The sequence below is a fragment of the Sitophilus oryzae genome, unplaced genomic scaffold, assembly GCF_002938485.1.
Source record: "Sitophilus oryzae breed Bouriz unplaced genomic scaffold, Soryzae_2.0 scaffold_488_pilon_pilon, whole genome shotgun sequence".
In the NCBI taxonomy this organism is placed as follows: Eukaryota; Metazoa; Arthropoda; class Insecta; order Coleoptera; family Curculionidae; genus Sitophilus; species Sitophilus oryzae.
The window spans coordinates 30849-46723 of NW_022147071.1; the positions used below are offsets into that span (position 1 = coordinate 30849).

General features: G+C 30.8%; 1 protein-coding gene across 1 annotated transcript; it reads right to left on the reverse strand.

The window, feature by feature from the left end:
• Positions 1–892: 892 nt before the first annotated feature.
• On the reverse strand, positions 893–14582 carry LOC115886411 (sodium/potassium/calcium exchanger 4-like). Its single transcript, XM_030905541.1, has 10 exons — positions 14398–14582; positions 8965–9153; positions 7828–7921; positions 7538–7769; positions 5080–5250; positions 4597–4831; positions 4329–4502; positions 3580–3783; positions 3399–3500; positions 893–2281 (listed from the first exon to the last, which is right to left on the reverse strand). The coding sequence occupies exons 2-10, from the start codon at positions 9026–9028 to the stop codon at positions 1965–1967; spliced, it is 1593 nt and encodes a 530-aa protein (XP_030761401.1). The 5' UTR covers positions 9029–9153; positions 14398–14582; the 3' UTR covers positions 893–1964.
• Positions 14583–15875: the final 1293 nt, after the last annotated feature.

Genomic DNA, 15875 nt, shown 5'->3' on the forward strand with positions numbered 1-15875 from the left:
TCGATATATTGAATGATGTAGATCTTTTGAGTTACCAATAGTTACCAACACAGGTAGTCACAGTCACAGGGAGTTCAAGCTTAACAGGTGAATGCCCAAAAAGATTCATTTCAATCGGATAGTATAAAACAAAACAACCCCATCAAAAGGCACTGAGTTTAAAAAATTGTCTTAGATACTTACTATATATGAATTTACAATTACCGAGTGTTAAAATTAAAATATCTATCTTATTTATTATTTTCAAAATAAAATATATTTTTTTAAAATAAATTATAGAGGGTGTCACAAGATTACAAATTAATGAAAAAAAACTGCTAAAGAGTTTTTTCATATCATAATTTTATGTATTTGGCAATAGTTTGCAATACGGTTTTTGTGTATCATGTACGAATAATATCATAGTTTTATTATCTTGTATTTATTTATTAACAAATTAAGTTGTTAATAAACCAATAAATTTAACCATATAGTTGCTATATATTAGACCATTTGCTACGTTCTTAGATTTTAAGTCCCAATTTTGTCCCGCTAGAATAACCATCCGCCGCACTGTGGAGCGCTGGTCAGCGCGTGACGTAGCATTCCACGGCGACTACGACAGCGGCGATTTGACGCGATCGAACAGTCCTTTAGAATATATACAGTCCTTGACACACATCGTCATTTCATTGCTTTTTATCAAGTAAATTAAGAACCCTGAATATATTTTTTTATAGAAAGTTTGGCGTAGAATTGTGAACACCCTGTATGTGATATGAAAGGAAGCCAAAAATGCAAAAATATACAGGGTGTACTATTTCAAAAAAATCATCCTGATCCACTAACACTTTTTTGAGCCACCCTATAGAAGTTAAACCCTCAAACCCTGTATAATAAAAAAGATAAAAAATAAAATTCTACTAATATTTATTTGACACATAGTGTTACATATTTACACAAATAAAATTATTGCTTATATACACATATATAATATCATCACGATTGGTTATAACAGCAACCATTTTATAAAAATAAAAATTAACATATTTACGTATAAAAGTAAATGATTTTTTTAAATTAATTTTTGACCTTATATACAACTCCACATTATATACAAAGATATCAAACACATGTAAAATTAGAAAAAAAATATAATAATACACTTTGGTATATAGATAATGGTACCAAAAAATTATATATGTCACTATTTTAAGAAAATTGTTCAATAAATTGCATATATATATATATCACAGAACAGATATTTTTACATTTTTTTTAACTACCATCAGCTAAACCAACTTCTAGCATATGTTCGAAAAAAAAAACACCGTCCAGTTGGCGCATAAAATGACAGCGATCTTCATTTCATACCCACCGCTGACGCCGTTTTTTTCCATCATATTGTATAAACATCACACTCCATCTAGTTTGATTTGATCATATATAATGCTAATTTTATGAGTTTGTAGCGTATTTTGGCAGTGTATTTTGATATGTCTGACTAATATTTGTTTAAATAAATAATTTGTATAAAATATTGTATAATAACATCTGCTTATCAAATTTTCTTAATGTAAGTGCTTATATTAATACATATATTCTACATATCACACGATCGAAAAAAAAGACGTCAAAGAGGGCTAGGAACTAACAATCATGATAATTTTGGCGAGGTCAAGACCTAGACGTTATTTACTTGACCCATACTCTTCTTTATTATTTTAAGAAGGTTGTAATTTATTCTTATATTGAGTAAAATGATTTTTATAATTATCATCGATTGTCATTCCCCAGCCTTCTTTGACGCCGTTTTTTTTCGATCATACGATACTTCAGAAACACATTTTTAACTGTATGGCACTATATACTGTCCAAAAAACAGTCTTTTTTGGCATTCTCTTAAATATTAAGTCCATTTTTTTATATACAATATATACAACATTTGTTCTGTAAGAACTAAGAAATTCCAATATAAAAAACAGCTAACAACTACTACTAGGAAAGAATACCATCTCTGACAGACATGCCAGTACTATACAAACTACGTAGGTAGGTACTAATATACAGCCTGTCCTCCTGGACAGCGTGAATTTGTTTAACAGTAACGTAAAATAGAGGAATATAGCTACAATAATGAGGGCTGTGATGGTGTAGACTATTGAACCTGAATGAATGGTTATGAAGGCATCGTTGTTGGCACCCATGGAGATGGTTTTGAAGAACCACGGCATTCCTAGGGAGAAGAGGATGTTCATGGTGTTGGCACCCAAGGAGTTTGAGACACCCATTTTACCCTCACCTGAAAATTAAGAAAAAAATATAATCATCGGAAAAAATACGTATTTTGAGAGCGGTTTTCTTTAAAAACTTTATTAGAAAATTTGTTTCTTTTCCTATTTCACATACAGGATGGCCCATTAGTACGAAGAAGTCCAACAACATACCGGGTGCGTCTCAAAAGTGGCTCACCCCTATAACTGTTTTAATTTTTTTAGATAAAAAAAACGAGATTTGGTATGTTAGTATATGACATAAATTAGGATTGATTGATGTATTCAATTGTTTTCGGACACTTCCTGTTTCACCAGAAATGATTACAACTTTTGATTTGTAAATGGCACTCTCGGTATTTTTTTACTTCGGTATTTTTATATGTCAACTTTGACATTTTCGCATATGGTTTATTTGATATTGTAACATGCAGTTCATAACGACAATTTGACTCGAAATACCAAGTGTGTGGTACCAAATTATTTGTAAAAAAATGCTTTTTCCAAATATGCTAATGAGCCACCCTCGTTCCATTTGAAAAAATTGAGAAATGATTAAAAATACGATTTGGGCATCTTTTAACCGGCCGGGACAAGACACTAAAAACATTAGACGATGAAATCAATTTTTCCAAGGCTCCTTGATTAAAAATTAGTGTTTTTAACACAGTCATTGCACTCTAGATTGAAATCTAAAATACGATTTTTGTTTAAGCAAAAATGTCAAAAGTTGACATATGATATGTTATTCTATTCAGAGCGTCTTTTTCTATCAAATAAAGTGAAAAAATACCGAGGGTGCCATTTAAAAATCAAAATTTGTAGTCATTTCCGGTGAAACAAGAAGTGACCAAAAACAACTGAATACGTCAATTAATCCTAATTTATGTCATATACTAACATACCAAATCTCGTTTTTTTTTCTGAAAAAATACAAAAGTTATAGGGGTGAGCCACTTTGAGACGCACCCGGTATATGAAAAAAGTTTTATACAGATTTTGCATGGTTTATACAGAGGCATATCCTAAATATATTTTTAGAATATGCCACGGGGGTGTCCCAAAAAAAATTATGATAAAATTTTAATTTTTTTTTGACGCCGATTTTTTTCGATCATACGGTATTAAAATATCAAGAAAATTTACCTCTTCTTGACATGATTGCTATTGAAAGAGATTCGGGCAAAGATCCACCAAAAGCTACAAATGTCATACCCTGTACAGTGGAAGGAATATTCAAGACAGTACCTAAAAAAATAAAAAACAAAAATAATAATTTTATATGTATTTTATTTTTAATACACTAGTATTTAGAAAAATTTCTTACCAATGATACTAATCATCCACGACACCATATAAGAATTCGTACCGATCCATACGATACACATGATGAAAGTGATGGGAAACAATTTTGGATGGGTCTTGGGATTGGGCATGGTACAGCGCAAGGCCATCTTGATGGGCCACAGGTAGAAGAAGAAAAATTTCACCCAAAAACCTCCTTCTGGTACTTTAAACGGACTTTTGTTCTCTATAAATAGAAAATATCTTTTTTAATATATGCACTTCTTTGGCACAATTTACGAGATATTTAAAAAACACACATATAGTAATCGCAAAACATTTTCCGATGCACGTCATCAATCATATCGACATCGACACTAAAGTCTAGAAACCTGACTAAATGAAATTTTGGCCATGTTTAAATTTGTTGTATAATTTAGGATACCGAACAGCTCTTCATTTGACTTTATAGAGCAAATGATTGTAACAGATATTTTATTTAGATTAAAGCTGATTACAAAATCGCGATATTTTGTGGCGGTATTTTTCTGGACCGGTCGCTATTGTAACGCGACTCATGTGGAACCGGTATTCCCATCACTAATCGGAAATAGTTTTGCGATTACCATAGGTGTCAATTATATTTAGTAATGAGCGAAACAATAATAATAATAATAGCGTTTAATATGCAAGACCAAGACCAAGACCTGCCAGTCAAGACTTCCGCAAAAACAAAACCAAGCATGCAAAACTCTTGCTGTCTTGCGTAATTGCGTCAAATTAATTAATTACCTTTTTCCTGATATTCCTTTTCGGCTAACTGTGCTCTCCTATATTCTTCTGAGTTCTCATAGCCAGACTTTCTGACGTTTTCTGAGTATGATCCGAATGCTGATCGTACAGACACTCTGACAGAATCCCTGTTGTATTCCTTTTCTTTTTCGAGATCATCTTTAGCTGCTTCATCTGTAAATTATTCGTATTTTTATTAGTATACCGGAAAATGTCAAGAAAAATATAAAATTTTTAATATTCTAGACTGCCTGTTTATAAAACTTACTTTTCATTGGTGCAACTTTATTTCTATTCCTGAACTTGTCCACGGTTCTTCTAACGAATCTGGATATTTTCGGATTTTGGAACATAACGAAGAAATACAAAAAGTATATGATGAACAGAGTTAGGCCTTCGTACCAGTATATCACGTTGTCCCATACAATCGCGACCAGTACCGATATGGCAACCATGTATATGCAAACATCTCTGGTCACAGGCCACCAATCAAGTTTAATTGGCTGAAAAAAAACAAAAATAAATTAGTATCGTTTTAGAAAGTAATAAAATACTTCGTTTTTTACTTCTTATACGATAATGCCCGAAGAGGCATTATCGTATAATGATAATGCCCGCATGGGCATTATCGTACATGATAATGCCCGGTGAGCATTATCGTGGATGATAATGCCCAAAATAAAAAACCAGTAGTGCCTTAAAATGGCAAAAAAGTAAAATCATACAAAATCTTTGTTAATGTTTTAGTTACTTTTGCTGCTGCTAGAGATCCAATAGAAGCAACTCCAAGAGAATTGAACATAGAAGATCCGACGATAGTGCCTATACCTAGTTCTGAACCGGTCACAAACGTGGCTATGATGTTGGTGAAGAGTTCTGGACATGAAGTGGCCACAGACATAAAAGTTGCAGCTCCAACATCCTAAAATAAAACAGAAATAGATACATTTTATTTATTTATGAAAAGGTACTTTAATTTAAAGCAATAAAAAAGATTCAGGGTTCACCAAATAGTGTATGACCATTATTCCTGGAGTAAATTAAACTTAAAAAATTAAAATAGGATCAATTTCGTCGAGTTAGAGCTACAATAAAATATTTTTAAGTAAAGTACTTCTGGCTACTATTAAAGATAAAAATTAATCGCTTTTTAAGCTTCCCCAAATAAAAATTCCTTAAATAAATTCTATTTTGTAACGTAATAATTTTTATTAATTAGTTATGTAATACTTATCTTCTATTAGTATTAGTTATCAGAGCCTGTCTACCGAAAAATAAATGCTAATTTTTGTAGTACATAACTGAGTTGATGGAATTCACAGACTTTTGCATTTTTTGTTGGTTGGGCAAAGGGTATATAGCCGGATTAATATAGGAAATCTGCCCCCGCGGCTTTTTTGACTCGCACTCAGGGGATCGATTTGGTGTCGAATCAAAATAATTCACCTAAATTTTTAGCTCTTTAACTCAAACGGTTTTCAAGATTTTCAAAAAAACTGTTTTTTCAATTTTATTTTTTTTTATAGTAAAATTCAAAATTTTTCAAATTCTTAGAAGTTTAAAACATGAAAAAATAACATGACCATGATTCTTAAAGGAAAAGCCGATTTTTAGCGGAGGAAAGAAAATTAAAATCTTCATTTTTTAACCTTTGTGAAATATGTCATTTACTAAAAATCGTCAGAAAATGTCTTTTATACTTCTTTACACTCAGGAATTTTTTAAGTAGTGGAACAATATGAAAAAAATTAAAAACTCCTTTTTTTCAAAAATCTTTTTTTCTAAAATCTTCTCGGACTCATTTTTTTATAATAATCTTTATGTTTATTTCTGACAAGGATAAATTTTTAATGAAAAATATTTTCACAATTTGTGGATTTGGAAGACTTAGGAACAATGTTATTTTATACGGTATTTTCCCTAAAGTATTAATGCCAACGGGTTGGTTAATACATTCTCCATTTCTGTACCCCACAAAAAATCGAGTATGCTCTGTGTTGCTTCGAACCATTTCCACCATATTTATTCCTTCAAAATTCTCTTTCGTTATAAAAAAAATCTCGTGATATCTTTGTTTTCGTAAATGGAATAATAACATGAATGCATTGTTATGTCCTTGTTGGTCCTTCATCTTTAACATTTTGCAGCTGCAGATTTGTCAACTCGATACGCCGGCAGGCTCCCGCAAGTCCCACTATCAATGAAACTTTTGTCAGGAAATAAGTTTTATCATCGGCTTCCAACAAAAAACATGTTATGTCTTCTTTTCTTGAAATTCTCGATTTTTTTGACCGAAATCTTTCCGATTTTCTTTTTAGAAATGCAATTAAATGGACGTACTTACTACTATCTGTATTTTTCTTCACTGACATAACTGAACGTAGTATATGAAATAATATACCCAAAATGATGAAAATATTCCTATGTTTTTAAAGATGTTCAAAATATGCCAGGAGAACCTTTTCCTTACTACTATTCTTGATTCCTTTTCCTTTACACCAATCTTCAAGTTTTACATAGGCTTGCTCGTACGTTTGTCTTGATTTTTCGGGAAGTAGGAAATCGACAACGTTTTGCGCAATGCCTTCAATATTCGAAGAGACACTTTCAGAATCAGAATCACCCATATTAATATTATTTTTTGCTTTTCGCTAAAACTGAACCTTTAACGCAAAATTGAACCATCAATAATTGAGTAGTCAAAGTCAAAATGGAAACAATCAACAAGCACAAAAATATTTTCACAATTTTACTCACTTTTTTAAACTATACAAAAATATAAGTTTTTAAAACAGAAGATTTTAGAAAAAAAAGAGTTTTTAATTTTATTCATATTGTTCCACCACTTTAAAAGATTCTAAAAAATTCCTGAGTGTAACGAAGTATAAAGGTGCGTTTCGACCAAGCGCGCATAATGTTTGCAAATGTTCGCGAATGATCAGCAATATTTTCAAACACATTTATTTGTGAGGTAGAGATGTTATTTAGAATGTTTGCAAAAGTTCGCGAACGCTCGCGAACGGTCGCAAACCGATTGGCGATGTTCCGGCCGATGTCGGTTTACGAACATCGGTTTGAAATGTCGGTTTCGTTAAACAAAATAGGTTTAAACGAACCTTTTTCTTAAAACAGGGACCATTTGAATTTGAACGTGTCATTTTGTGGCGATAAAAATTAAAAATGGAGTGAGATAATTATAAAAAACTTACGGCGGATATGTTTAGGACTTCACAAAGTCTCTCGATAGAGGGCAGAAAGTATTTGTCACAAACCACAGCCAGCAAAGTGAAACAGTAAATAGCAACGAGAACACAAACAGCAACAGCTCCGTGGCGCTGTTGTTCTATGGTGAAAAATGGCGGGAACTCGTCTTCATCATCGGCACAAGTGTTATTATCTGTCGTATTGTCATCTGACAGGGGCATGGCAAAGGGAATAAACCTAGAATCCGAATACAATAGATTATAAAATGTGAGTACCACCAAATATAGATACTTACGTTCTGTGTCTATGATGTGGTGATGTTAGATAGACAGATAGTGGTTCGTTTAAGGAACTATTCGTTTCATCGTTGTCTGTTTTGTCCAGAACTCCTAAAAATTTGAACAAAAAACATTACTTTACACATTAGTGCGTCTCTACATTTACTTATTTCTCTGAGATTGCAGACATATCCACTCGAAAACTCGTAAATCTGATCTTATCTATCGCAAAAAGAAACATTATATCTATTATTTTCTCATAATTATTTATGTAAGTACACTGGCACTTAATAAATTATTAATAACTATTTTAAGTTGATTATTTTTATGTCAAAGATTTAATTGGCGATCTCAAATTATGTATTGAAATTTTTCAATTAGAGATCAATATTTATGATTCCTTAAAACTAAACAACAAGCTCTTTAAAATAATATCACTATAATGTAATAAAAATCTGGATATAATAAAAAATATAATAGTTATATAGTCAAAAATCAAAAGTTATAAAATTTTATTGCTTCATAAACTTAATAGTAGTGCTAAATGTAATAAAACACACCCTGTAGACGATAAAGTAAATATTGAAAATCTCTAAATCCAGTAATGGCATTTCTTGAGATTTATTTTCTCGAGTTGATTGTTTTCTTAATTATGTTTATGCTATTATCTTTGTCACCTTGCGAGATACAATCAGAATTTCCCCGTGTAAACATAGAAAACATTGTAAACATTTAATAAGAATCGATATATGAACAACAATGCTTATTTATTTGACTTTTCAATACCGTGAAAAATGTTAATTAACAATAAACAAACGGTGATAAGTGAGAAGCTGTTTTGATTGATGTTGCAGAAAAAATAAATTTTTGAGAAAATAATCATGGTAGATCAAGAACAAGACCGACCAGGGCCTTGTATCTTATTTCGCCTTTGTTACTTACATCTCATTTTCATAGAAAATAAATTTAAAAAAATAACTAAATTAATCAATAAGTTAGTAAATCATACATATAAGTTATTTTTATTTTTGACGATGAATAAAAAAATCTCTATTTGAAATAGTCCAGTTTTATAAAGTGGTGAATGTATTTCTTATACCATTCTTATGAGCAAAATCTTTCCAAAAAACTAAAAGTCTGTATGTAACACTTACGTCCGGAAGAGGTTGATAATAAGACACTAAATAACACCACAGTACACACTAATACACCCCTCATTTTGAGAGGGAGCTTCTACACTTTTTCCTGCAAAATTCGGAGTGTTCACACTACTATTCTTCTAATGTGTACTGTTGTAGTGCTGTCATCGTCCATGTATAAGTATCGAGATCATCGTTTCTAATCTGTAAAAAGAGAAAAATAGATAAGATAAAAGAAAAATTACTCTTGTTTAAAGATAATCTTTGGCAATTAGCAAAAATTCTATAAATTTTAAAGTGGACAATTAGTATTCTAGATATTTTATAACAAATAGGTAAGGGTTACAGTTAAATAGTTATAATGAATCAAATTGTTTAAATAAAAATAATATCAAGTCTGGTATTTTCAAAATAGAGTGTGAATGTCTAAAAATGACAAATGAATTGACAAATCGTTTATTCATATCTAAAAATGTCAACAAATCAATCATATTCTAGTTTGTATACCTTGACTTTAAGGCTTTTTTCCAACTTAAATGTTCAATTATCATTCCAAAGACTACTGTGACGCCAATTTTTCTAGGTAAAATTTTTAAATTTTACAAAATCAATAAATAATTCTGTAAATTTTAATACGGTATTCTTCATATACTCGAAAAACAAGAATTATCATTTATAATTATTTATAAAATTTCCCAATTATGTTAATAAATGTATACACGTTTAAACAAAAATAATGTGTTTTCCAAATTTCCAAAATAAAAACAAACGTCACAGTAAGCTTAGAAATAGCATTTCATGTATATAAATGTTTTAAATTAAAAAAATATATATTTTACTATATTTTACTGATGTTTTCAACATTATTTCTCTTTCTCCATGTCTGTTTTTCGCTTCAGTAAATATTATTATCCTACTTTAATATTTTAGGTCAATATATGTACAAATTTCCACACATTTTCTGAATATTAATGACCAGTATCTCAGATCTTATTCAACGACTGTGGAATAATGAAAATTTTATGTGCAAGTTAGCCTTATAAAAATGACTGTTAGAATAAGAACATTCTCTCAATTAATATTTAAACAAAATATCATCGGTTTAGCTCTATATTGTGAAAATTGGCGATTTTCTTCGTCATTTAGTTTTTCGTTAGAACTGTTGTTATTTACTAATTAAAAGGCGTAGAATAAGAAAATATAGTCTATTGTAATCTTACGAGAACAGTAATGAATATAGGAGACGTTTTAACCATCATCAAAAATAATTCAAAACAAGGACCAACAAAATTAATTTTCTTATAAAATCAAGATATCTAAACCTTTAAAGGTGTATATGTTCTGAATCTGCATAAAATTTTCTACAAATGAGGAAATTTTCAAAATTTTATGGCTAGTATTACTGTCTTTCTAAGAGATTTCCTGGCTTTTCTAAAATCAATTTATCCTTTTTCAAATTAGTTTTGTTTTTCTGCATTATTTTGCTCTGTTTCTTGATTATTTTATAACTGGTTTTATGAGTTTAATGGTAAAAACAGTGAGATTATTGTGAATCTTGGAACCAAGCTTCAAAAATAGTTACCAAAGCAGCGTTCGATTATTTCAATTAATCAATTAATTGTTTTATTAATTTAACATAATCAGAATATTAAACGGTATTGACGGATTTTTTTTTAATTTATAAATAATAAAGTAGTTGTTTCGCACTAGTGAATAAAAGATAAACCGTTTCAAACTCATTACGGTTTCGTAGAGCAAAAAAATTATCTTGTGAATATTTTTTTTAATAAATATAACAATAAAAATCAATTCAATCGATAGAAAGAATAAAGAGTTAATAGTTGATCGTTGATAACCCATCGTTATGATAAAAAAAAGGAGTCGGAGATGGCTTGAAGCAAAAATAGTTAAATAAAACACTAATTCGCGTTTCGCTAACTATGTTAGCATCATCAGCAGATGATTAAAACTGTTTTAATCCTAGTTTTTCTCAAAATGTCAATAATAAAAAAGTTTTTCCTCTTGTAAAGACAATCCGGGGACATACTGTAGACGATCTTTCGTCCTAATTCAATTTCAAGTAAACGTCCATTTTTTTTTCATCTACACAGAAGGTTTACTTGATACGTTTTGACTGAATAGTAGATAAGACTGACAGGTAAAACGTTAGGTGTAGACAAGGCTTAATGTTTAATTGAATCAACACAAATATCATAAATTTAACAGGCATAATAAATCTGCAATATTTAAGAGAAATTTCACCTAAAATATATTTAAATTATACTGAGTGTCCCAGAAATAAGTGCAAGTATTTTATGGGGTGGTAGATCTCGATAAAAGAAACATATATTTTCTCTTTATCGTTTTTCAAATAAATAAGTCCAAAATAACGGAATTATTTTACTTTGAAAATTTCCAAAAAAAATATTTTTTGCTAAAATGTTGAGAATCACTGGATCTTTTTTTTGGATTTTCTTTCTTGTAAATTTAATTTAACACCTATGTTGCCATATTATCAAGAAATTATGTTTTTTAAATAAAAACTAAAAAAACTTTCAAAAAATTTAGAATTTCGCGAAAAAAACTCATACGCGTGTTTCTGGGGTTTGGTTTTGATCAATATAATTTTTTTCCTTTTTGCATCTGAAGTCTTTTAGTTCGTCAATTTTTTTAACTAAAATTAAAGAAACTATTGTTATCTGAGCAAAAATAGACATTCTTCATTCTTTTTTCTTCCCTTTTTATTGAGAAGGGACTGAATTTTGATCAATTATCAATTTTTTCAGTTCCTTTTTTGCATCGTGTTATAATTTAGTGTATTATATTTTTATGTAAATTACGTTGCAAAATAAACATTATTTTTATAACAGAAAATAAAAATCAAAAAATAAACTTACCCTTTTTTGAAGAAAAAAATTAAAAGTACACAAAACTTTAGCAAATAAATAACAACAGCTTTAAACCGAACAAATCCAAAACAATCAAAGTCAAAATATCTAAATCTAGACAAACGCACGTTCTCTAGATAAGTCTTGTCACAATATCAGATTGCCCGCGTTCTGCCCGGTGTATCTCAACAAATATTATTACTAAACTAAAACCGGTGGATTTCTCTAAATCGAATTCCATATTTTATTTATGAGGTAATCGACTGACGAGTCCGATACTGTAGTAATAAAAAGTTTTCTCTTATTTATACGAAATAATGAACAATGAACGATCTGACATTGTTTCCGATACAGTGATAGTGTATCTCGGAAAGTAAGTAGCGAAAAAACTATTTCTACAGGATGATCTAACTTTATCACCATTATATTCTTTTAACCAACCTTTCTATGATCTTAGATAGCGTTGGAAGGAGTGCAATTGGGCGATAGTTAGAAGCTTCATCTTTGTTTCCTCCTTTATGCAGAGGAATGATTATTGCCGTCTTAAGACATTTTGGAATGACAGGTTTATTAAAGTAGTTAGGTGATTCAGAGTGCTTTCTGGCAGATTCGAAAACATTTTTAAAGTTAGCCCGTCGATCCCAGATGAGGATTTATTTTTGATGGTATTAATTGTACTGCGAAGCTCTTTCTAAAACTACTGGCGAAAAAAAAGAAACTGTGTAAGTTTAAGGACATATGGTATTAGCTAAGTTTTTCGCGACATTTACAAAGTAATCGTTAAGGTTCTCAGGTGAGGTAGAGATATTGTAGATGAAGAAGCTTTGTTTCTCAATTCATTCACAATAGACCATGTTTTTTTAGCAGCATGACTATTCTCCTTTATAATAAAGGTCCTTAGCGGCCCTCATAGTCTCATGATAAATTTTCTGTATAGTTTTACGTAATTTACTGTCTGAGAATTTTTATAAGTGAGATAATGAACGCATGTTTTTAGAAGATATGCGTAGACTTTTAGTGGTCCAATTTTTAACAAGCACAGGCTCATCAAAATTTAACCAGTGCTCAGTTATGGTAATAAAAAAGATATAATTCATCTGTTTTATGTCTTAAGGACTGAATATTAATAAGGAATAGACTAAGCTTGCTATCGCTTGATTTTTCAGAGGGTGCTTGATCCTCTGTTCGCGTCAATTCAACGAAAAATGTTTACTCTTATTTGGGGAGCCACTTAATATGACCTATTGGCTTCACCTGTAGAACTATCTTTACTTAAACTTGAACCACTCTGTATACAGGTAGTATGTCGAAGGATATTATAGCCTAACTGAATTTTATAAATCAATTATTATAAGTTACAGTTATCACCTCCTTGAAGAATAAAGAATAGTTGATAAAAAATATAACTTTAAATTTAATGAAAAATTAATGAAAATTAATGTCAAAAAAGCATACTTAAGTACAACTAAAATTTATGTAGAAATATCCACTGTATTAAAAATCTTAAGCTCATATACAGCATTTTTTTACAGGGTATCCAATTTTCGTGTGTTTTATTAGGTCTATCAACCTGCAACCCTCGGTATTTTTTTTACTTTATTCGATAGAAAATGACACTCTGAATAGATTGACATATCATATGTCAACTTTTGACATTTTCGCCGAAAAAGAAAATTGTATTCTAAATTTCAATCTAGAACGCCATGGCTGTGTTAAAAACACTAATTTTTAATCAAGGAGCCGTGGAAAAATAGATTTGATCGTCTAATGTTTTTAGTGTCTTGTCCTGGCCGGTTGAAAGATGCCCAAATCGTATTTTTAACCATATCTCAATTTTTTCAAATTGAACGAGGATGGCTCATTAGTGTATTTGGAAAGAGCATTTTTTTGCGAATAATATGGTACTACACACTTGGTATTTCGAGTTAAATTGTCGTTATGAACCCCATGTTACAATTTCAAATAAACCATATGCGAAATCATTTTCTATCGAATCAGGTAAAAAAATACCGAGTGTGCCATTTAAAAATCAAATGCTGTAGCCATTTCCGGTGAAACAGGAAGTGAACAAAAACAGTTGAATGCGCCAATCAATCCTAATTTATGTCATATACTAACGTACCAAATCTCGTTTTTCTTATCTGAAAAAATAAAAAAGTTATAGAGGTGAGCCACTTTTGAGACGCACCCGGTATATCTACTATTTTCGTAAATAAATAAAATGCAACATCTTCAATTCCACCCTGTATTTCAGGAACTAAGAAGTCTAGGATAAATTTAATTTATGTAGCATCTTTCGTTTCATAAAAAAACAACACAGTGATGTAAAAATCACACTTTGTTTCTCTACACATAAAAGAGAAACCCTGTAAAACTCACGAAAATGGGACACTCAGTTCATATTATATTTTTATAACATTTCTTAAGGATATTGAACATGCTGTATTAAACATAGTGATGTAAGTTAATTCATGGTTTCAGTATTGAAAATAAATATAATATATAAATACACACATTATTACCTTTAATTGTTCAGTCAATATTCTTTTTCTCTACTTACCCAAAGAACAAATAGACACAACACTTGCAAATAATGTTATCTGTCACCTTTATAGACAGAATCTTATTACAAATAAGTTATTACAATAAAACGAGCAATTTTTCGCACTATATCATTTCTCAAATAATATATATCTCATCACTGTCTCCCTAATCGTATTGTCTTTCTTTTAGCTTTGCTGTCAATAAATATTATTATTGCTAACGTGTAATTTTTGTCTAAAAATTCCCTATCAGATAAATAATTGTCCCGCATTAGATTGTAGTCATGTAATAAAAGAAGATTAGCGTGCTAGTGCCAAACATTTCAGATGGAAATTTTGTTTATATTTATATAAATAAAGCATTATCAAGCCTTTTGACTCATTTATATGTACCCGGACTTTATTTTAAGACAAAACTTGGAAATAACCACTTAAGCAGAAACGTTGTTTAAATATGTTATTTAAGCAAATATAAAATGTCTATACCTAAGGATTCATCACTTCAAAAAGTCCTATCGGTTTCGGGAAGTATATTCCTTAAAAAAAACAGAAATTTATTTTAACCCTATTAAAGAATTTTAGTACTGCCAGAAATAAACAGAAGAATTAAGTTAGCATGAAGTACTTATGAAGAATTTTTAAGAACTGCAGGCTATGAACGAGAAAAGCTTAATATAGTTAAAGAAAGGAAAGTCTTATACCTCGGCCATATCCTTAGAGGAGACAAATTCATTCAAGATTCCTAAGCTGATTCTACAAGGAAAAATAGAGGGACGGCGAGGCCCAGGAAGAAAACAACATTCCTGGCTAAGAAACATACGGGATTGGTGTAACATCAGCGACGCAGCCACCATATTTCGAAGAGCCGAAAACGGCAGTCTACACATTGTATTAAGAGTACAGACAATCGCCAACGTGCGGCTAAGCACAAGGCACAGGAAGAAGAAGAAGAAGTACTTATGAAGAAACTCAATCATAACTCAAATCTAGAATGCCACTCTATCTAAAGAAGAAAACATTCGACCAATGTGTACTACCAGTCATGACCTACGCATGCTAAACCTGGACATTTAAAAAGGGCATTATAAGGAAACTGCAGGTAGCACAACGCTCAATGGAACGAAATATGCTGGGAATAACCAAGAGAGACCCTAAAAGAATAGAGTTGATACGAGAAAAGACCCAGGTAATAGATGTCATCCACAGAGTCAAATCCCTCAAATGGCAATGAGCAGGACACCTGGAAAGAAGAATGGACAACAGATGGACCACAAATTACAGCATGGTACCCACGAGGAACTAAGAGACCTAGAAGAAAACCGAACCTGAGATGGGACCATGATATTAGGAAATTAGCAGGAATAACTTGGGCCAGCATAGCTGACAATAGACCACGACGGGCCTATAACTACAAAAAGAGTTTCTAAATATGTGAGGGAAGCTACACCAAAATTGGAAATGGTTGAATAAGCTGAAAATGATGATGACAACTTTA